Source organism: Martes martes, assembly GCF_963455335.1.
Source record: "Martes martes genome assembly, chromosome: 13".
Taxonomy (NCBI): Eukaryota; Metazoa; Chordata; class Mammalia; order Carnivora; family Mustelidae; genus Martes; species Martes martes.
In genome coordinates this window covers 70,889,674-70,913,913 of record NC_137901.1, presented here as the reverse complement: position 1 = coordinate 70,913,913, position 24,240 = coordinate 70,889,674, and the positions used below count along the sequence as shown (strand labels likewise).

General features: G+C 44.8%; 1 protein-coding gene across 1 annotated transcript in view; it reads left to right on the top strand.

Annotated features, from left to right (window-relative positions):
• The window catches only part of KREMEN1 (kringle containing transmembrane protein 1), a gene marked incomplete at its 5' end in the record, with an annotated part of 67,179 nt that overhangs the window by 36,334 nt on the left and 6,605 nt on the right, over nucleotides 1-24,240 (top strand). Inside the window, 4 exons of the mRNA XM_080822078.1 lie at nucleotides 6,162-6,286; nucleotides 12,222-12,375; nucleotides 22,423-22,755; nucleotides 23,849-24,007. Of these exons, the coding sequence (XP_080678204.1) occupies nucleotides 6,162-6,286; nucleotides 12,222-12,375; nucleotides 22,423-22,755; nucleotides 23,849-24,007 (771 nt within the window). The remainder of the gene's footprint in view (nucleotides 1-6,161; nucleotides 6,287-12,221; nucleotides 12,376-22,422; nucleotides 22,756-23,848; nucleotides 24,008-24,240) is intronic.

The window sequence follows — 24,240 nt, the reverse complement described above, 5'->3', positions numbered from 1 at the left end:
AATTGCCATCTGAAGATTTGTATTCAAATTGAGCTTTTGCCATAATGGTCATGCTTTCTATCTTTGTCAGGAGTTGTCTGATTGCCAGGAATGGAATTCACTCAAATTAACTTGAATGAAAAGAATTTATTGAAAGGGCATTAGGACTATATTGCAGAACATCCCGTTCCTATGTCCCAAGAACCTGGGAAGAAAGTACCTACTCTTGCCATCTCTCTCTGGGAACACATGGTCTCCCACCTCTGCCTCTGTCTCAGGATGGCATCCATTCTTCTTCCTCTTTGTGGAGCAGAAGAATCAGCTCACTTCTCAATTCAGGTGGCCCAAATATGGCTGGTTGCCTTAACCCCCACTTGACAAGACCCCTGTAAGTCCAGCAGTCACAATTCATTAACTGAAGTGCCAGTTCCAGCTTCCTGGGAGAGAGAATCTCATGGGCCTCACAGAAGTCAGTCAGAGGATGGAGTCCTTTGCCTGTTCCCAACCAGTAGTTGATGCTCTGAGAAGGTGGTGGCCCTTAGAAAAGGATTATTGGCCATGGGGGCTCCTATGGAGGTATACACAGCACCTTCACAGTAAACCACAGGTTTGTCCAAATGTAAAGGGTGGCTAGTCAGCTGCCTGGATGCTTCCCAGCTGTTCCTTGTGATGCAAAAGAACAGTAGTTCCCAGATTAATCTGAATAGAGGACCATCTCCCCTCAGCCACCTCTGAAACTTTTATCTCTGGCAAGACCTCTGAACATCTGAAGAATGTTGCTGATTAACTGTCACACATCTTAAAGCACCAACTATGATAAACAAGGGGTCTCCTTGTATTTTAAGAGGATTTTTAAAGATTTGAAAGTGATGAAGCCTCTTTGGTAAGAGGAAAAATGCATAACCAAGCCACAGGACTTTAAAGTGGTCTTGAAAGTAAAAAGGAATTTGAGAACAAATATCCTTTTTCAAATTGACTCTTCCTCCCCGCTTCTGGGAAGAGCGAAGGGTGGGACACGGTCTGGAAATGCACTCAGTTGGCCAGTAACGCTTTTGAAGACTGCATGACGTGTCTTCTCCGGCGAGACTTCGAGCCACACTTTCCAGCGGGAGTCAGAGGGCAGTGGCACCCCTCAGAGGCTGGCTACTGTCTCAGGGGCTGGCCTCGTGGCACACCGAGTGTGGACGGGCTGATGAGTTTGAGAAGTCAGTCTTTAATCTGACTTCCATTCAGTTCACCAGACCGGCCCCGTGAGCAAAAGGAACAAAACCACAGAGAGAGTCTCTACCATCCTAGAGCTTGCTCGTGCCCTCTGGTTCCATCTTCTCTGCCCGCACGGAAGGCCCACAACTTCACCAGTCCGTGATTTCTTCTCTGTCACATAGAATAACCCCGTCCATACCGCCTCCCTCAGAGGGCTTTGATTTCCACATGAGATGCTTATGGGAAAGTGTACTGTGTGCTCACCAGCTGTAAGAGATCTATGTTTTCATATCTGGAATGAAACCCAGTTTGTTGAGGTGGCTGCCTTTGATTTTGCCTTTTAACTCAATGCTATTTTAGTTTTCTGTTACTGAGCAAGTGGTTTCTGTTTGTGTGGTGAACGATGAAAGCCCTATTTATATATACACTTGGCCCTTCAACAACGCAGGGGTTAGGGGCACTGACCCCCTGCCCAGTCAGACATCCGCATGTAACTGTTGACTCTCCAAGAACTTAACTGCTAAGAGGCTGGTGTCGACCAGAAGCCTTACTGATCACATGAGCGTTCAGTTAACTCAGACTTTGTACGTTACGTGTATTATATACTGTATTCTTACAATAGAGTAAGCTGGAAAAAAGACAGTGTTATTACAAAAATCGTAAGGAAGAGGAAATACATGCACAGTCCTATCCTGTTAAAAAATCCACACATAGGGGCGCCTGGGTGGCTCAGTGGGTTAAAGCCTCTGCCTTCGGCTCAGGTCATGATCCCAGGGTCCTGGGATCGAGCCCCGCATCGGGCTCTCTGCTCAGCAGGGAGTCTGCTTCCTCCTCTCTCTCTGCCTGCTTCTCTGCCTCCTATGATCTCTGTCTGTCAAATAAATAAATAAAATCTTTAAAAAAAAAAAATCCACACATAAATAGGCACATGAGTTTCAAACCCACGTTGTTCAAGGGTCAACTGTAATGAGAATAAACACTGTTTATTCGGCACATGTTATCCTTCCAGGCCTCGTGGTCTTTACTTTATTTACATTATCTTATTTCAATTCTCCAAAGAATGCTTTGGGGCCCTGTCGCTCCTTGTTCCACTGTTGATGAAGCCAGGGCCAGAACTCACACTGCGGTCTGTCAGACTCGGGAGTGCACGTTCAGGGCTGCTGTAGGGCGCTCGCTGTTTCTGAACCGATGGCAGTAGTGCCCGCACCCGTCCGTGAAGCACCATGTCCTGGGATGGGAGCGTGCAAAACAACTCTTGAGCTGTGGCATGATTGGCGGAAAGTGGGGAGCCTAGATCTCCCCCTTTAGAAACTGCTTCTGTTTTTCACACAACTCTAATAAGCGTGGCAGTATTGTTGTAAGCCCAAGCAGCAGCAAATAAAGACGAGGGTACACACACAGACAGAAGCACAAAGTAGAGGTTCCCTGAGACTCCTTCCAGTTCCGATGTTCTGAGCGGTCAGCAGCCTTGGCGGTAACCAAGGAGACAGACTTGACTATTGAAGCCAGACACGAGCACGCAAAAAAAGCACACCAGCTTGGGTGAAGGACATTTGACAACCTCAAGCCACCAAGAGAAATGTAAAGTAGGTTAAACTGAGGGATGTGTGGGTGGCTCAGTCAGTTAAGTGTTGGCCTTCAGCTCAGGTCATGATCCCGGGTCCTGGGATCGAGCCCCATATCGGGCTGCCTGCTCAGCAGGGAGTCTGTTTCTCCCTCCCTCTCTCTCAAATAAATAAATGAAATCTTTTTTAAAAATTAAAAAATAAAGTAGGTTAAACTGAGTTAAGTTTTTTAAAAAAAAGAAATAGCTAATATGTTTTAGAAAGGTTCTGTCCTAAATGATGAGGATAAAACTTTAAGTTTTCAAGTTAACCTTTCTGGAAAACTCAGTTATCCTGAGTGGTGATTCGAAGAGTCAGAGAGGACAGTGTGCAGGCAGGAGTCAGACCCTGCGCTCGCTGGCGTTAAGTGGGTGTTGTCACGCAGGTCAGCTCTGCCTTTTACTTCCCCCCACCGGCTCTGTTCCTTCACTGCTGCTGAAGAATTACCTTCACCCACTCACTCCGTGATTCCAGCAGGTGGTGCAGAACAGGCCTGGGCATCTGGGATTCAGTTTTAAGGCACTGGCTCTGTGACTGGGACCGTACCAGGCCCTGGGAATACAACAGTGTGTGGAAGATACAGTCTTACCCTTAAGTCATACGTGGTTCATTGGGGAGAGAGACACATGAGCAGGTGTTTAGAATTGAGGCTGCTACAGGCCCACAACAGGGGCATATGACTTATTGGGGGGGGGGTGCTTCCCCAGGGGAATTAGTGCTTAAGCAACAATGTTAAGCAGAGAGAGTATTCCAAGCAAAGGAAAGAGTATGTGCAGAAGTCCGGAGAGCAACGTGCCATGGGGAAACTCGCAAATACACTATCACTTAATTTGGCTTTCACCTAGAACATGAGCTGAGCTATAGAGAGAGAGGTCATGCTGAAGGGGGAGGGGAAGTGGAGCGAGCAGCACAGATCAGGCAGGGCCCTGTGTACCATGTGAGAGAGTTGGGACTTCATCTTGAGGGACTTGGAAGGTTGCAAGCAGGGCCCCTGCCTACCCCTCCAGCTCCTATTACTTTCCCCTCTCTCTGTTATTGGTTATCCTCACTTCTTTTTGTTCCTTCAAAGGCCAACCTCATTTCAGCCTTGGGCCTTTTCCCTTGCCCTTCCCTCTGCCTGGAATATACAGTAAAGATTATTCTGGTTGCAGTATGCTAACTAGATTAGGATAGTGTGCACCTGGAACTAGGGAGATGGACTAGCAGACCAGGGCAGTAGTCTCAGTGGGAAGGGACATGGCAGTGTGGAGACAGAGACACGGACAAACATCTGCAGTATCTTGGGAGGTAGACTCGATGGTGTCTGGCAAGCAACTGACTCAGGCCAGACAGGCATGATACCTCAGGCCATTGATATCAGATGGATGGAGCTGCAACGTCAGAGGGGCTGACTTCCAGAGATCTGCCCCACTACCCCACTGGAACATGAGCTGCCTGGATTTGCTCACCAAATTGTGAATAACGCTTATAAGTTCCAGCTGCATTAGTACAACCCATAACCTTGTTGATATCTAATCTTAACATTTATGATTATGTGCCCTGGGCTCTCTGTAAACTAATCCACAATAACATGCTTACTTCTGATCACAATAGGATAAATGAGACAAAAATCAGAGTAAATGACCAGGGTGATGATGATCAAGTAGTTCTCATTAAGAACCATTGTTGTATGCATGGTTCGGGTTTCCATGCGAAAGGCCCCTTTAACAAACTCAGCTTGTGGGATGTGCCCTGACTAGAGATGCTTAACTCACTGCATTTGTTTAAACTCTAAAACCCAGCCATTCCCAAGCCAGGCTCCCACTGAACACCAGCCTCCTACTGCCTAGAGTTTTTCTGTTTACATTCGCCACTATAGAGATCTGGTTTGTTTCCAAAAGATGCATTTTAACATTTGTGTGGTGAGCCACATTTGTTATATTTGAACCATGTGTGACGCAAGGGAGAAGGGTAACCACTTGGCTGGAGGGGGAAGGGTGACTCTTTGGGTTAGCCGTGGTACTTCCTGCTGGTTTAACAGGAACTGGTTAGATGTTAGATGGTAGCAGCAATTACACACAGAGACACACATATATTTTTACCTGCCAACAGGCTAATGTGGATGTAAAGTTTGTTAAATTGGACCATGCTGTTTTCTAGTCTTCTTTTTTAAAATTTTATTTTTAAGTAATCACTATACCCAGTGTGGGGCTCGAACTCCCAACCCTGAGATCAAGAGTCACACATTCAACTGACCGAGCCAGCCAGGCACCCCTGTTTCCCAGGGTTTTTTTTTGTTGTTGTTGTTTTTTAAGATTTTATTCATTTATTTGAGACAGAGAGTGAGCAAATGAGAGAGAGAGACCACAAGCTGGGGGAGAGGCAGATGGAGAGAGAGAAGCAGGCTCCCCACTGAGCAGGGAGCCTAAAGCCGGTCTGAATCCCAGAACCCTGGGATCATGACCCAAGCTGAAGGCAGACGCTTAACCCAACTGAGCCACCTGGTGCCTCTCTGTTTTCTAGTCTTAAACACAAAGAAGAAATGCTTTCTGGGGGTCTGTATGGCTCACTTGGAATTGAATAACGTATAATTCTTAGCTGACCTAGAAGTGCTTCTAGGAAAAGACTCATTCATGTCTTATTAATAATATCTTCAGTTACATAAACTGTGAGGAGCCAAACAGATAAAGTAGGGGAAAGGGCTTCATCTGATAGTGAAGTAATTCATAAATGAATAACAGAGATGGAAAACTAAGGTCCAGAGAGGTTGATTTGTCCATGGCCTACAATCAGCTCATTCCTTCCTTCAACATGTATATAGTATGTATTATGTAGATGTAGTAATTCTCCATTACTGTACCGCAAATCTCCCTAGAACTTAGTTACTTAAAATGACACCCACTTACTATCTTATTACATATACGTCTCCCTCTCCCTTTGCCCCTCCCACCACTCACACACTCTCTCCCCCTCGTTTTCTCTAAAATAAATAAATAAATCTTAAAAACAATAACAACTAGTGGGGGGGCCCACAAGGCATGGGATGAAAGGCTTCCTAGGGCTTTTCCTGCCCTCCAGCAACTCTGAAACATAATTTACATATTGCAGCTTCTCTATTTTGAGGAAATTATTCCTAGTTCTCTTCAATGCTCAATTCTATCAATACTGAACAGATTAGTTAAAGGTGGACCTTGGGCCACACATACTCTTCAGAAGAAAACAAATATGGCATTTGCCAGAGGACTTCCATTTTTAAAGCTTGTTGCTTGTCATTGATGTGTACCTTAAGAGTAGAAATATTAGCTGAGATGAAAGTACCTGGCACAAATCACTGTTTCTTCTTGGTGTTTCACAGCCAGATGTTGTGAAATTCTTTTGTTTTTCTTTTTCCTTCAGTGCCTGGAAACCTTGGCTGCTACAAGGATCATGGAAACCCACCTCCTCTAACGGGCGCCAGTAAAACGTCTAACAAACTTACCATACAAACCTGCATCAGTTTTTGTCGGAGTCAGAGGTTCAAGGTAATGATTCTATGGCTCTGTCTATATCTATAGGAAAGCATGAAGATGTAAATGCAATCTGCCGAGATAACTTAGAAATATATATACTTTTTTTAAACCTGTCAAACCATGGAACTGTTTTTCTGCCAAGGAGGAACTGGAAGAAGAGCAGGGCTTGGCATTCAGGAGTTTGAGGCAGCGTTCTTATCTAAAGACGGGGAGAGAAAAGAGGAAAATCCCTCAATATCTGTATCCCTATTTGACCTCTGACAGAATTATGTATTTCCTTGTGCCCTTGAACGTTATGAGCAGGGACATGTCTGGCTTCCCAGGGGATCTGGGAGTAGGCCAAGGCAGTGGATATTTCCTTACTACATTAGGGGCCCTAGCCTGGACAAAATACTTTCTTTTCTTTCTGTCCTTTCCTCTATTTGCAATTTACTCCTTGGTTATTAAGGTTCAATAATCCTATTGTTTGCTCTATCCTTCCTTCCTTCCCTCCTTCCTTTTTCCTTCCTTTCTTTTGTCCTTCCTTAAAATTAAGTGAAAAAGCCATTAATCAGGCCCAAGAAAGGAGAGTAGCCTGCAAGGTCAGGGGCTTTGTGAGGCTGGTGGCCCAACCCGATGGACTGATTGGTTGCTTGCAGAGCATATAAGTAAATATACTGAGGATAATGGGAGCCAGATTTCTCACTGTTGGAGAAATGAAGCCTATAGTATCAGGCAGGGATTGAAGTTATTAGTATAGTATATGGTTTTGGTATATAGAGAGACAGATACGGAAATAAGTATAAACATGTTTGTAGGTCCGTGGGTGTGTTTGTATATAAATATATATTTCTTATCTCTGTCCACTGAGAGGACCTGGGAACAGTGACACAGTGGTTCCACAGAGCACACTTAGTGCTCAGATCTTGGTTTCTAGGTATTGTTCTTTTTTTACCTTTTTTGTTAAGATTGTATTTGTTTATTTGACAGAGAGAGACAGTGAGAGAGAGAACACAAGCAAGGGAAGGGGCAGAGGGAGAGGGAGAAGCAGGCTCCTTGCCCGGCGAGGGAGGGAACCTGACGCTGGACTCGATCCCAGGACCCTGGGATCATGACCTGAGCTGAAGGCAGACACCTAACTGACTGAGCCCCCCAGGTACCCCTAGATATTATTCTTCATTAAATAAGAATTAGGGCTCCGTCCTAAGAAAGTGCAAGAAGAGCCTGAAGCATGTTGTACAATAAAGTAAGGAATGGTGAGGGCTGTCAAAAGGACACAGGAACCAACTGGAAGGGTCTCCACTGTCCAACTCTAACATAATTTGAGCTTTAAAACAAAAAATGGTAGCAATAGGGGCACCTGGGTGGCTCAGATGGTTAAGTGTCCCCCTTTGGCTCAGGTCATGGTCCCAGAGTCCTGAGATGGAGCTCAAAAGGGAGCCTTCTTCTCCCTTCCCCTCTACCCCTCCCCACTGCTCATATACGCACCTGCGTGGGATTCCGTCTGTCTCCCTCTGTCCCTCTCCCCCTCTAAAACAAACAAAATAAATCTTTAAAAAGAAAGAGCAGCTATCAAAAAATCTAAAGCTAATGCCATATTCGATAGTGGAAAGTTCAGTTCTTTCTGCTTAAAATTAGGCACAAACAATGATGCCCAATCTCACCTCTTCTATTCAGCACTGTACTTGAGATCCTCGCTAATGAAATAAAGCAAGAAAAAGAAAGGCATGTAGGTTGGGAAGGAGGAAATTTTTTTCTTAATTTATGGACAACATGGTCAGGTATGTAGACAGTTCTACATAAAAGCTATTAAAAATAATAAGTAAATTTATCAGGGTTGCATGTTATAAGGTCATATACAAAATCAGTTGCATTTCTACGTACTAGCAGTGAACAATTGGAAAATAAAATTTTAAAATTCCATTTACAGCAGCATAAATAATCTCAGAATTAACAAAGGATATTAAAGACCTATATCCCAAATAGTGTATAACATTGCAAGAGAAAATTAAGATCTAAATAAATAGAAATACAGACATTGTGGGGTGCCTGGGTGGCTCAGTCAGTTAAGTGTCCAACTCTTGATTTCGGTTCAGGTCATGATCTCGGGGTCATCTGGCTCCTCACTCAGCAGGCAGTCTGCTGGAGATTTTCTCTCTCTCTCTCTCTCTCTGTCCCTCCTCACCACTCTCTCTCTCTCTCTTTCACTTTCAAATAAATAAATCTTTTTTTAAAATGCAGACATGGGGAACCTGGGTGGCTCAGTGGGTTAAAGCCTCTGCTTTCAGCTCAGGTCATGATCCCGGGGTCCTGGGATCGAGTCCCGCATCAGGCTCTCTGCTCAACAGGGAGCCTGCTTCCTCCTCTCTCTCTGCCTGCCTCTCTGCCTACTTGTGATCTCTGTCTGTCAAATAAATAAATAAAATCTTTAAAAAAAAAATGCAGACATGTTCATGGATTGGAAGACTTAATATTGTTAAAATGTCAGCTTTTCCCAGATTGATGTATGGATTCAATGCAATCCCAATCAAAAATGATAGTTTTTTTTTTTAATTGTTAAGCTGATCCTTAAATGTTACATGGAAAAGCAGAGAACCTAGAATAACCAAAATAATTCTGAAAAAGATCAACTTTGGAGGACTCATCCTGCCTGATCTCAAGACTTTCCATAAAGCTATAGTAATCAAGAGAGTGGTATTGGCATAAGAATAATTGCATATGTCAGGGTTAGCAAACAGTGGTACGTGGGCCAAAACTTACTACCCGTCAACCCAGTAAATAAATTTCCAACTTTTGTGTGTCAGGGACACTATGAAGAAAATGAAAAAAAAACCTCACAGAATAGGAGAAAATATTTATGAATCCTATATCTGAATAAGGATTTAATGTCCAGAATCTATAAAGTTCTCTTACAACTTGACAATAAAAGGACAACTGAATTAAAAAATAGGCAAATGGGTTGAATAGACATTTCTCTGTAGAAGACATACAAATGGCCAATAAGCACATGGAAATATGCTCATATTATTAGTCTTTTTTTTTTTTAAAGACTTTATTTATTTATTTGACAGATCACAAGTAGGCAGAGAGGCAGGCAGAGAGAGAGGGGGAAGCAGGCTCCTGGCTGAGCAGAGAGCCCGATGCAGGGCTCGATCCCAGGACCCCGGGATCACGACCTGAGCTGAAAGCAGAGGCTTTAACCCACTGAGCCACCCAGGCACCCCCATATTATTAGTCTTCAGGGAAATGCAAATCAAAACCATAATGAGATATTGCAACAATAAATAACCCATGGCTATAGGTTAAAAAAAAATTTTTTTAAAGATAAAACAAGCATCAGTGAAGATGTGGAGAAATTGGAATCCTCATACTTTGCTGGTGGAAATGTAAAATAGTGCTATGGAGCAGCTAAGTCAGCTGCCGTGGAAAACAGTTTGGCATTTCTCAAAAAGTTAAACATAACCTTTTAAACCAGCAATTCCACTCTTGCGTATATACCTAAGAGAGTTGAAAATGTATGTTCACACAAAAACGTATGTGTATGTGTTCATAGCAGCATTATTCAGAATAGTCCCAAACTGTAAATAACTCAGTGTCCATTAACTGATGAAAAAATAAATACATTGTGCTATAGCCGTGCTTTTTTTTTTTTTCTAAGATTTTATTTATTTATTTGACAGAGAGAGAGAGTGCAAGCACAAGCAGGGGTTGCTGGAGAGGGAGAAGCAGACTCCCGCTGAGCAGGGAGCCTGATGTGGGGCTCGAGCCCAGGACCCCAGGATCATGACCTGAGCTGAAGCCACCCAGGTGCCCCACATCCATACTTTTGAACACAACTCAGCAACAGAAAGAAGATACAGTAAAACGTACTGATACAACAACATGGATGAATGGCCAAAACATTATGCTAATTGGAAGAAATCAAACACAAAAGACTACACACACAACCCAAAATGGATCTTGGGTCTAACTAGAATGTAAAACTATAAAAGGGAGAAGGGAGAAAATCTTCGTGACCAAGGTTTACCTGGGTTTACATAGAAAGTACTTAGGTGTAAGTAATATCAAAAGCATGATCCGTAAAAGAAATAATTGGTAAATGAACTTCACCGAAATTTAAAACTTTTGCTCTGTGAAAGACATTTTTTAAAGAATGAAAAGACAGGCCATAGCCTAGAAGAGGATATTTGCAAATCGCATATGCAGCAAAGGACTTACATGCAGATTGCATACAAAAACTAAAAACTCAATAGTTAAAAAAAAATTTTTTTTCCTGGGTGGATCAGTTGGTTAAGTGACTGCCTTCAGCTCAGGTCATGATCCCAGAGTCCCCGATCAAGTCCGCATCAGGCTTCCAGCTCTGCAGGGAGTCTGTTTCTCCCCTCTCACGCTCTCTCTCACTCTCTCTCTAATAAACATATACTCTTTTAAAAAATACCCCTAAAATTTTAAGAAATGGGCAAATGACTTGATACTTCACCAAAGAGGTTATACAGATGACAAATAAGCACATGAGAAGACATTCGGTATCATTAACCACTAGGGTAATGCAAATGAAACCCATCATGAGATACCACTACATACCTCTTAGAATGGCTAAAATAAAATATACTGACAATAATGTGTGTTGACAAGGATATGGAACAACTGGGACTCATACGTTGTTTTGAATGTAAAATGGTACAGTCACTAGAAAACAGTTTGGTGGTTTCTTATAACCATAAACTTACCTTATAACCCAGCATCCCCATTCCCAGTTATTTACTCTGGAGAAATGAAAGCTTATGTACACACAAAACTATACACAGATGTTTATAACAACTCTTTCCATAATCATAAATAACTTTCAGAAACAACCCCATGGATTAACAAACAGTGGTATATCTGTGCAATGGACTTACTACTCAGCCATAAAAAGGAGTGAACTATTGATCTATGCACAACTTTGGATAAATCTCAAAGACATTGCGCTAAGTGGAAAGCCAGTCTCAAAAGCTTACATACTATATCATTCCATTTATATGATGCCTTCGTCCATTCTGCCTGCAGTAACAAAATTACCATAGATTGGGTCAATAAACGTTTATTTCTCACAGTTCTGGAGGCTAGAAGTATAAGATCAAGGTTGTTGGCAGATTGGGTGTTTAATGAGAGCATGTCTCCTAGTTCATAGATGGCCATCTTGCTGTGTCCTCACGTGACAGAAGGGCCCAGGGAGCTCCCTGGGGTCTCCTCTATAAGAGCTCTAATCCCACTCATGAGGGCTCTGTTCTCGTGCGCTAATTCACCAGAGGCTCCACATCCACATGCCCTCATACTGGGAGTTAAGATTTCAACATACGGCTTTTGAGGGAACATAAACATTCAGTCTCAGCATGTGATATTTTTGCAAAAACAAAACCATAGTAACAGCAAACCGATAGGTAGTTGCAAAGGTTTATTTATGGAGGGGGAACTGTAAAGCGGGTTCAGGATAGGAAGGTTATTGGGGCCATGTGCCTGTGCTGCATGCTGATCGTAGGGGTGGTTGTCAACATGGGTTGAAGTGCATAGAACTATATACCATATAAATAGTTCTACCGTATGGTAATAAATAAAATGAAAAGTTTTAACAGGGCCTGTAATGAGTTTGTGGTGGGGACTAGCCATAAAGCACCTACTGCCTGGAACACAGTAAACATTTAATAAAATGCGGAGCTGCTGTTATTAATGTTTCAAGTTAGTGGGTTTCCCCCCAGTGCCTGCCTTCAAACTCACTTAAACACAGTAGAGGTGCAGGCAGTAAAAGGGATGCTCGCCCGAAGGGGAAACATGGTTACTGATAGTGTGTAACGAGCGTCCAGGGAGGGGAGCAAGGGAGAGATCCCAGGAAGAGGGACCCAGCTGGGGACTGACCCTGCCAAGCTCCTTCAGGGCAGCTAACACCCCAGACTGACACTTACCCAGTGCTGTTTCTCTGCTATGACAGTTTGCTGGGATGGAGTCGGGCTATGCTTGCTTCTGTGGAAATAATCCTGATTACTGGAAGTACGGGGAGGCAGCCAGCACCGAGTGCAACAGCGTCTGCTTCGGGGATCACACCCAGCCCTGTGGTGGCGACGGCAGGATCATTCTCTTTGACAGTGAGTATGCCCTGTGCCCATTGCTGCCGAAGACCCAGGAACGCTTGTGCCAGAGAAACAACCGGACCAGCCTTCCTCTCTTCCATTCATTCATTCATGTAGCAATACTTATCAAGCACCTCCTGCAGGCCAGGCCCTGACCAGACCCTGGGGATGCAACACTGACCTAGCAGATTTGGCCCCTGTCCTGCAGAAGGAAGTACAGACGTTTAGTTGAAGAGATGAGGCCTATCACAGGATACTTAGGCAGCCTAGAAAAGACGGCCTTTGTAGCTTAACACAGACACTGGTATAGCTCTTCAGTATTAGCCTTAAGGTCCTCTTGTTTTAATTGCCTTCCAAGCCCTTTAATGTTTTCCTTGGCATTTGGTGTTGCAGCAGTTTTGCAGCTGAGAAGAGAGCATACACTTCCAGCCTCCTCTCTGACCCACCATATCTGTGAGATGCTGGCTAGGGGCAGGGTGCACTGCAGATGGGGTATGGATCTGGGGCCTTGACCTCTCCTGCACCGTGTTCTTATCACTGGCCTTCCTAATCCCTCCTCATAACTACCACCCCCTGCATCCCACTCAGTGACGGTAAGACTTTGGGAGAGCCATAGTACCAGTATAGCACCAGATTTTGGTAGAAAGGGTAGAAAGTAGATTGTCGCAAGTGAGACAGACAAAAAGAAAGACTTGAGGTTACTAAGTTATACTACAGAGTCCATAGGTCTTTGTTAGTCACTGGGATACAGTAGATATACTCTTGACATCTCAACCTGACCGAGTGGCCCAGTTTCAAGCAGAAGTGTCATATGCTCTGTTAGTTTCCTAGGGCTCTCATAACAAATGATCACAAGCCAGGAGCATTAAAGCAACAGAAATGTATTCTGTCGTAGTTTGGGAGGCTAGAAGTTCAAAATCAAGGTGTTGTCAGTGCTCCGTTGAAGCATCCATCCATGCTCCTTCTGAAGGCCCCAGGGAAGAATCCTTTGCTTCTTTCGAGCCTCTGGCCATTGCTGGCAGTCCTTGGCATTCCTTGGCTTGGAGTTTCATCACTGCTATCTCTGCCTCCTCCTTCACATGGCCATTGTCCCTCTGTCCATCAGTGCCTCTGTGTCTCTCTGTATCTTCTTGTAAGGACTCTAGTCATTAGATTTAGGGCCCACTCTCATCTAGTGTGGCCTCATTTAACTTGATCACATCTATAAAGACACTATTTCTAAATAAGGTCACATTTACAACTACCAGGCATGGAACATGTCTCCTTTGGAGGACACACTTCAGCTACTACACAGGGTGGCTGTAAAGCCTAAGCCTTTCGCAGGTTATGGCTTAGACATCGTCAGTAGTGTGTGTTTGGGCAGAGGACAGGGGAAGGATTGGCAAGCAGAACTCATGTGGTCAACTGTTGGTCTTTTTAGGTGAGTGTGCCCACTGGAGACTGCCAGTGGTTCCCTGTACATTCTGTTATGTCAAGACAAATGCTCAGTTGAGTACCTCTTTTAAAGCTAAAGACTGAGACTTGCCTGATTTTTAAGAAAGGTTGGCAGATAATACGCCCTGCACTTCTATTTAAGTTTTTGCTTCCAAAGTCTGTTATTGTTAGATCCTCTGCCTTGACACCCTAGCCCAGGAGAGTATATTTGTGGAGCTTGCAATTTGCCTGGTCTACTCCTAAGTGAAAAAAAGAAAGGAATAAAAACATTGAGTGTGTATTAAATGTATTAAGGCTTTATATAAATTATCAATTTATACAAATTAGGCCCTGTTGGTAGCTATCTGAGGAAGGCATTATTATCATCACTGTCATTGTACAGAAGAGAGTTCTAGGACATGAAGAGGATAGATATCTTGCCAGGGCTCACACGTCCAATAAGCCATGGGATTAGACAGTAAAGAAGAGAAAAGCAGGGTGTGTGGGTTCGCTACCTGTTTTTCTACTTTAAACAGAACATAGTGGTAATTTTTTTTACTGGAGAATAGATGTTGGGGAGCATATGGAGAAATTGGATCCCTCATACATTTGCTAGTGGAAATGTTAAATGGTACAGCTGCTCTGGAAAACAGTCTGGCAGTTTCTCAAACATGAAGCAGAATTACCTTATGACCAAGCAATTCCACTCCTAGATACAGACCCAAGAGGGTCGAAAACATATGTTCCCACAGAAACTTATACAGACCTTCACAGCAACACTGTTCGTAATAGCCCCCAAAGTGGCACCAACCCAAAAGTCCATCAGTGGAAGAAAGGATCAGCAAAATGTGTTATATCTGTACAATGGAATATTATTCAGCCACAAAAAGGAACGGAATAATGATGCACGCTACAACAAGGTTGAACCTTGAAAACATGACACTAAGTGACAGAAACCAGACACTCAGGCCACGTATTTTATGAGTCCATATATGGGAAATGTCCAGAATAGGCAAATCCGTACAGACAGAAAACTGATTAATGATCGTCAAGGGCTGAGGAGAAGGGAGGGAGGGGAAGTGATTGCTTAGTGGGTACGGGTTTTCTTGTTGGGGTGATAAACATAGGCCAGAACCAGATGTCCATGGTTATACCTCATGGAGCCTATAACACATACCACTGAACTATGCGTTTTTAAAATTGTTAAAATGTTGGATTTTATATGGTTAAAAAATAGAATACTTTTATATGGTAAGCACTCATTTAGCACATTTTTATGGAGTGTCTGCTGTGTTGCAGATAAAATGATGTTTTTTTTAGTGCATCGCCTATACCAGAGGTATCAGATGGAATTATTTGCTTTAAAGTAAGTCCCGTACCAAGCGTCATCTTTGGTACTGGAAATATATCTAGAAGATAGCACTGGGCCTCACACAAAGGTGCAGTACGATGAATTAATTATAATGAAAATAACTGCTGTCCGTTGAGTGCTTGCTGTGTGCTAGCCTGGAAGCTGGGTGCTTTTGTTTATTTTATGTTATTTGATACTCACAACAGCCCTGTTGATAAGAAAACTGTCTGTGGATCAAAAGAGAAAATAATTCGTCCAAGTGAATAAGAGCCAAATTGAGAACTCAAACCCAGGTTTGCCACAATTTTTACTTCTCTGTTTTCAGCAGCCAGAATCCCTTTCGTTAAGAATAATAGACAGGTCATGATAACAGGTCCCGTTTAATGCTCTAAAAGCATGTGAACAGGGTGGGCCCAGTGGCTCTGATTATCATGAAACTGGCCCTTTCTGCAGCCATCCAGAAGCTGCCTTCTCTTGCTCCCTTTCCTTTAGGAGGAATGAGGAGGTTGGCATTTGGAGAAGCTCCAGCCTCCAGAGGCCCTGGTCATGCTGACCGGCAGAGGCCCCTGACAGTATCCCGCTCCAGTGACCCCCCCACCCCCCAGCCCTGCAAAGGAAGGTACACTGCAGGCTTGCAGAGATCGTCCGTGCAGTTTCCTGGCCAGAGGGGAAGATCGTCTAAGTAGCACAAGTTCTGCCTCCTGGAAGTCTTTATGATCCATTGGACAAAGCGGAGCACTTTGCACATGGTGAACACAGACTGTCCCATAATTGGGGAGGACAAAGATGTCTCTTTGAGGAGACTGGAGAAGTTAGATGGTGAGAAAAGGGCCAGGTGATGGTTTCCCAGAATATCAGACTCTGCTGCCAGTGTGGCTGGACCCCAGGTCCCAGTCAGGATGTCAGTGAGTTCCTCCCAGTCTTTGCTCCTTGCAGAAGGGTGCTCCGGGCTCCTCAGCTCCAGTGGCTCTCAGGCTGCCTTTGCCCCTCAGCAGAGAGACTGAGGAGGCAGCCGTCTGCTCAGTCATTATTGTCACATTAAGTTATTTGTCATAGGCCGTGTGGCTGGTCTTCTAGCAAGCTTTCATGACCTCCAGGAGGATGTGAAGTGGGCCATGTGCTGTGCAGCACTGACAGAAGCTTCAGAGCACGTGCTGCCCCCAGAATTCAACGTATTGAATTAACAGAACCAAATAAATGATCAGAGAGGCTGGAATCAATAATAGATTACAGAGACTGCCCAGTGGGCCTCTTGGGCCCCTTTCAGCTTCTAGGCACGGAAAGGAGAAATGAGATGTGGGATTGGTCCTTCCTCTGCAACATCAGTTGAGCCCGTACATGTTTTCAGGGCATTGTGCTATCTACTTTCTGTGCGTTCCCTCCCTTCATTATGATACCGTGAAGCAGGTACTGTTTCCTTATTTGCCTGAGGAGACAACAGAGGCTCATAAAAGTTCAGTAGCTTGCCCAAGGTCCCACAGAAGGAAATTCTTCCCCCATGGAACTTATATTTTAGTGGAAAGAGAAGAGATTAATGGTAAAAAAATATATATATATATATTTTTTTTTTAATATATATATTTTTTATATATTTTATATATATTTATATATATATATATATTTATATATATATATACACACACACACATACATACACACACACTCGGAGGGCCTAGGGTCCAGTAGGACCTGACCGCTAGGATTGCCTTAGTAATTGTACCTCATAGACTCCCAGATGCCATCAGTCATGTGATGCAGCATCACTGTGCATATCACTGAGGAGAAAAATACTTCCAACTAAACAGTGACATGCACCGATGGACAGACACAGTCCAGTCTGAAAGTTTAAAATGTTCCCCTTAGAACTGATGAAATATGGTAATCTCTTCTGCTTTTCTGGGTGCCAGTCCAGTGCAATCTCATTCAAGGCTGGGACCCATTTGGTTCGGGTTTGTTTGCTGAGACATGCCAGGATCGTTCATGTCTGGAAGCAGAGCACTCAGCTGCATCCGGGGGAGGCTGGCTGTTCCCGCTGATGCCTGAAGTCTGTTCCTGAAGAAACTGACTGAGCTAATATTGAGATGGGATGGAGGTGCTAAATCAAAGAAGGCAGGAGGACACTGGCTTTCTGCCACCAGAGGTTTTGCCCAGGGCTATTTAGGGCCCCCGGCTGCCCAGGTTGTATGTGGCAAGCTACTCTCCCTTCAAAAATAAGATCTTGCATATATTCCTAAATTTCAGGTTTCCTGTCGAATTATCACTGAATTTTAATAATCTATCATAGGTGTCATGAGTTTGCTTTCAAAATTGCCGAACTGAATCTCCTGTCTGCATGGCACACATCTGGAAATCTGAAAGCTCTAAGTTGAAGGTCGGCCTTCGCTGGTGAAATACCAGTTTAACCTGAACACTTGATTCTTTACAAATAATAATAATAGTATAGCTAATACTTACTGAGCTTACACTATGTGCCAGATCCTATCTTACACACTTTACGTAGATCAACTCCTTTTAGTTCTTGTAAAACCCCTAAGGAAGAAATTTACTATTTTCATTTTATGGATGAGGAACCGAGGTGTACAGAAGTTATCTTGTTCAAATTCACACTTAGGATGTGGGAAAGTCAGGTTGATTATGTAGGGAATCTTTCTCTACAGCTTTTCTTTTTAAAAAATGTAGGTTTGGGGCTCCTGGGTGGCTCAGTTGATTGGGCAGCTGCCTTCGGCTTGGGTCATGATTCCAGGGTCCTGGGATCAAGCCCTACATCAGGCTCCCTGCTCAGAGGAGAGCCTGCTTCTCTCTCCCCCTCTGCCTGCCGCTCTGCTTGCTTGTGCTCTCTTTCTATCTCTCTGTCAAATAAATAAATAATCTTTAAAAAAAATTAAAATGTAGATTTTTCAAGGTCTAATTTAGATAAGGTAAAAATCACCCTTCTAGTTGACTATCGACAAGATTTGACGAATGCATATACGCTCAAGATACAGAACGTTTTCATCTCCTCAGAAATTTCTCTTGTCCCCTCTGTGGTCAGTCCTCTCTCTGCCCCCAGCCCTGAGCAACCATTGATCTGTCTTCCATCTGTATAGTTTTGTCTTTTGAAGGTCTATAAATGGAATCATAGAGTACTTAACCATTTGGTTCTGGCTCCTTTCACTTCAAGTAATGCTTTTGAGATTCACCCATGATTGTTTCCGCAGCTCCTTTTTAGTGCTAAGAAGCACGTCTTTGTACAGATATGTCACAATTTGTTCATTCATTTATCCGTTGATAAGCATTGATCTATCTGTGGTCAAGATGCTCCGAACCTGCCCTTAGCCTGTACGCACAGGCGTGTGTGTGAACACGTGCTTTCATTTCTCCTGAGATTTCAGGGTCATGTACTAAGTGCATATTTGTTATCATAGGACACTGCCAGCTGTTTTCCAAAGTGACTCCCCGATTTTCCATTCTGACAGACAATATGTGAGACTTCCGGCTGCCCTGCATCCTCTCCTGCCCTTTGTATAATCTGGTTTCTTTTAGCATTAGCCATTCTAGCAGGTGCATGGTGGTAACTCATTCTGGTTTTAATTTGCATGGCCATAATTACCAGTGATGTTGAACACCTTTTCATGTTCTTATTTGCCATCATCTTCTCTCAGCTTTTGTATGAGAAAGCCGTATTTCACCTTCATTGTAGAAAAACGTTTTTGCTGGATATTGAATCCTACGCTGAAAGTTTTTGTGTTTTTTTTTAAATTTCAGTATCTCAAAGCGCTCCTTTGACTTACAGCTTGTACAGTGTCTAGAGATGTCTGCTCTGTCTTTGTTCCCTGTATATCATCTTTCCCTTCAGCCTGCTTTCAGGATTTCATGTTTGTTTTTGGTTTTCAACATTTGACTCTGATGTGTCTGGGTGTGTTTTTTTGTTTGCTTTTTAATTTTTGTTTTTATTTTTTAATTTTTTAGATTTTATTTATTTGACCGAGAGAGAGAGGGAGAGAGATCACAAGTAGGCAGAGAGGCAGGCAGAGAGAGGAAGGGAAGCAGGCTCCCTGCTGAGCAGAGAACCCGATGTGGGGCTCGATCCCAGAACCCTGAGATCATGACCTGAGCCAAAGACAGAGGCTTAACCCACTGAACCACATAGGCACCCCTAATTTTTATTTTTAAACTTATTTGCTTACTATTTGCTGAGATTCTTAGACCACCTTTCATTAACTTGAGAGCATTCTTAGCCATTCATTATCTCTTCAAATATTTCTTCTGCCCCCTTCTCTTTTTCTTCTCTTTCTAGAACACCACTGGTTAGATCACTTGATATCGTCCCACAGCTACTGTATGCTCTGTTCTTAGCTTTTTTCTTTTTTTTTTTACCAGCTTCTTTTTTTTCTCTTTGTTTCATTTTGCATGATTTCTATTGACCTATTTTCAAAAATTTATTGATTCTTTCCTCAGCTGTGTGTAGTCCATTTATAAGCCCATCAGAGAAATTCTTCATCTCTGATAGTTTTATTTCTAGCATTTATATTTGACTCTTTTTAGTCTCCATCTCTCTGCTGGAATTTCTAATCTGTTCAGGCATGTTGTCCATCTTTTCCACTATGTCGTTATTGTAGTAACCGTGTGGCACCTGTCTACTAGCTCTAACATCTGCGTCGTTATTGAGTCTGATCCTACAGATTGTCTTATCACTTGACGATGAATCTTTTTTGCTGCTTTTTTTTCTTTTCTTTTTTTGCTGCTTCCTTGCTTGCTTATTCTTTGTGTGTGTTTCAATATTTTGTTGAATGCCATACATTGTGTATAGAAGAACAGTACAGACTGAGTAAATAGGATTTATACCTGGAAATGGGCAGGCCCTTTTACTGTGGGTACTGAGCCATTATATCAGATGAGCTGGGTTTGAGTATTATTGTTTCTGTCTTTACCCTTGGTGCAAACCAGCCTTCAAATTCTTCCAACAATAGGCTCCTGTTACCTTGTGCTTAGTGTGGAGCCTTTTTTTTTTTCTATTCCACTGTCAGCTTTGAGTAGCTCCTATGTGCCTTTGCCAAAGAGTGGATCTTTCTCTGCACTCTTTCCCCTCCCTCAGTGCTAGACGACTGTTGTTACTTGGTGCCATGCTCCTGGTGAGCTGAGGGGGCTCCTTGGGCCTCCTGCCTCATCCTCGGTGTTAGGACGTTACTGGGCCTCAGACGTGGGGCCCTTTCAGCATTCCCACAGACCCCCTCCTTCTCTTGCGGTCAAACACTGCCTTGTATCTCCAGAAAGAGAATTTCCCTGCCCCTCCCAGAGGGCGGCAGACCTCTGCTTTGCATTGGTACAGGACCTGGGGGCTCAGGGCAACCAGGGGCTGATGGCTTTTGCCTCTGCTTTTCCCTAAGAAGCAGTGGATCGGCCTGGTTACTCTGGCAGAAAGGAGAGAGTCTCCTGCTCCCTCCACAGAGGCAAACAGATTTTACTTCTACCCTCCAACGGCCCTGCGAATAAGAGGATTTGCTACTCCTCCCACAGCCACTTGAGGCCTTTGGCTCTTTTGAGAGGAAGGTCCAGAAGCAGGCGGTGTTTCACACTTGTTCCCCAACAGCCGTGTCCTATACAAGTGCCACCCAGGGGGTCTCTATGGTCTCCTTCCCTATCCCAGTCATTCCTTTTTTTTTTTTTTTTAAGATTTTATTTATTCATTAGAAAGAGAGAGAGAGGGCACAAGCAGTGGGAAGAGACAAAGGGAGAGGGAGAAGCAGACTCTCCGCTAAACTGGGAGCCTGACATGGGGCTCCATCCCAGGACCCTGGGATCACAACCTGAGCTGAAGGCAGACGCTTAACTGATGACGGAGCCCCCCAGGCGCCCCAGATCCCAGTCATTCCTGTGGGTGCTGGGTGGAGGTCCGCACAGAACTGCTTGCAAGTGGGTGTAGACTCCTGCTGTGTCTGGGGCCCCTGCTCATTCTAGACTTAGAGGCTGACCCACACTCAACCTCTTAGCTCCTTTCTTCTTCCTGCCTTTTTTGGTGGCCACCTCTTCCTCTCATGCTCTGTGAAAGATGAAACGCTTTGTGTGGCCTGACTCTCCTCTGAGGGGCTTCTTCACTTTTTAGAGTTCAATACACTTGGTTGTCTTGACATTTCAGCCTTCTGATGGGTTGAGGAAGAGTTTTGAGCTTTTTCCCATTGTTTGGATGGAAGCAGCATTCTCTTACTGCTTTCTACATACCAAAGGGAAGTGGAAGTCCGCCCAAAGCCTGCTTTTTATTTTTTTTTTAATTTTTATTTATTTTTGTTTTTAGATTTTATTTATTTATTTGACAGAGAGAGTGATCACAAGCAGGCAGAGAGACAGGCAGAGAGAGAGAGAGGGAAGCAGGCTCCCCGCTGAGCAGAGAGCCCGATGCGGGGCTCGATCCCAGGACCCTGAGACCATGACCCGAGCTGAAGGCAGAGGCTTAACCCACTGAGGAACCTGGCCACTCCCAAAACCTGCTTTTTAAACCCCAGTCCTGCACTCCCCGTCAAGGACTTTCATTTCCAGGATCTTGTTCACACTTCACTGACTAAGATACAGGGAAGGGGTTGTATCCCCATCCTAGAAACCCCCAATCCAAAAGAGGAGTCCACAGCAGCCAAATGTGCTTCATGCAGAGTGAGCAGAACCAAGCGTTTCCCCCAGGCAGAGAGTCACTTCTTGTGCCACAGTGTGTGTGGGGACCCTCACGTGAGCACTGCACCCCAGGTATCGGGGATGCCCGAGCAGCTGGAAAGCCCTTCTCTTTTTTATGACTTCACCTCATCAAGTGTCTCCCTGCAAAGAGGCCCCCGTGTTTACAGGTGCTTCATCTCATCTGTCCTCACGCGTCTGTGTGATACAGGAACAGGTGGCAGCCTCTCCATCCTCCCAAATGAGAGAGGCAAGAGTTCTGGAAGTGAGGTGCAGCCCCTGGGGTCACAGAGCCCAGCTGGTTCCGAACCCAGACTCTCTGACTCCAGCCCGGCCCCCACGTAGGGAGCCCCATGTCAGGCTCCCAGCTCGGCGGAGAGTCTGCCCCCACAGCACAGCCACTGTGCTATGTGCTAATTCTAAGGTCTCCTGGGCAAAAAAAAAAAAAAAAAAAAAAAGCCTCCACAGTCATTTGTTCAGGGTTTAAGCTATTCATTCTGTGATTTGATCCTGAAACATAAGACAGTCTGGTTTTGTAGATGAAAAACATACCAAACTGGATCATGTTCGTTAGGAAGAGTTTTGTTCATAGCAGGTTGGAAAGTGAGCCGTGAGGCTGTGCCCCAGGCTGAGGGCTGGTGTCCTTTTGTCTCCCACAGCTCTCGTTGGCGCCTGCGGAGGGAACTACTCGGCTACGACCTCCGTGGTGTATTCCCCTGACTTTCCCGACACCTATGCCACGGGCAGGGTCTGCTACTGGACCATCCGGGTGCCGGGAGCCTCTCACATCCGCTTCAGCTTCACCTTGTTTGACATCAGGGATTCTGCCGACATGGTGGAGCTGCTGGATGGCTACACCCACCGCGTCCTGGTCCGTTTCAATGGGAGGAACCGCCCACCTCTGTCCTTTAACGTCTCTCTGGATTTTGTCATTTTGTACTTCTTCTCTGATCGCATCAATCAGGCCCAGGGATTTGCTGTCTTATACCAAGGTAACCCTTCCCAGCCTCCTTGAGGGCCCTCCAGGCTGCACCCCGGGCTCCACTGGCACCCTGTGGTGACCCGCGGGTGCCAGGGCGGGTCTTGATGGGGCTGCGAGGCAGGGGCTACGGGCTCAGCTTACGGATCTTCCCACCTCCCATTTCAAGACTTGCATACATTCACAGAAAAGAGCAACACTTCTCAGTTTCGCTGTGTTGGTTGTTCTGAGGACAGTTTTCATGGCAGGGTTGAAAGAAGAACTGAAAGGAAGAGCTGAGACTGATAGAATTAGAAGGCTTTAAAAAGGTCATTTGGTCGATCCTTCTGCCTCTCGACATCCCAGCCAATCCCAAAAGACTAGTTCCCCATCTTTCTCCGGACCTTCCTCAGGGACACCTGGGTGGCTCATTTGGAACAGCATGAGGCTCTTCATATCGGGGCCATGAGTTAGAGCTGCATGTGAAGTGTACAGATTACTTTAAAAAAATAAATTTTAAAGAATAAAACAAACAACAAAAAAATCCCATATACCTTAAAAAAAAAAAACCAAAACAAAACCCACCCCTCATAAGGTAGAGGCCCGCTCTCTGCCCTCTCATGTGCTCACACACGTGCCCGGCACAGCTCTCTGCCAGCATATGAGAAACAGGGGCGTCTGAGACCTGGTCTTTGTTCCGGATGCTGAGGGCCTTGGGAAGAGCTCAGTCAGCCTGTGCTACAGGAAGTCAGAGGGAGGAGGCCTTCCGGCAGGTGGGAGGGACAGTCCTGAGAACAGGTAGGATTTAGGTCGGTAGATAGGAAGGAAGGAGGCATTCTGGGCAGAGGGCACTGTAACTGAAAAGGCACAAGGAAAACAAGAATGCAGGCTCAGGTGTCCTCGAAGAGACCAGTCAAATGGCTAGAAGTTGACAGGTCCTGCCTTCTGGGGCTTTCTGGGCCAGAGCCTGACAGGTCCTGCTTTGGGGCCAGTGGGGTCAGTGGAGAGAACTACACACAGAAACGAATCAGAAAAAATGCCTTCTCTTCCTAGCCAGTGCCGCCTCCTCTGAACTTCTCCGTTGTCGGCATCAGCTCTCCCCCATCTTAATTTCTTTGATCTTCCAGCTGTCAAGGAAGAGGCGCCACAGGAGAGGCCCACTGCCAACCAGACGCTGGCCGAGGTGATCACGGAGCAGGCCAACCTCAGCGTCAGCGCAGCCCGGTCCTCTAAAGTCCTCTACGTCATCACCACCAGCCCCAGCCACCCACCCCAGACCGTCCCAGGTAGCAGTTCCCAGACTCCAACAAAGGGGTTGGAAGCCACGGGGCTCGAGGGCAGTGCTCTTGGCAGTTAGAGAAGGAACTCTCTTCCCAGGCAGGTTGTGGGTACTGGCTCTGTGACTGTCCTGGCTGTTGAGGGACATTTTCTCACTAGCTTGATTCCTTAGTCCTTAGGAGAAGGTGCTCACGTCCAAAGATCCAACACGTGTGCCTTTTGTAAGTTGTGATTAATCAGC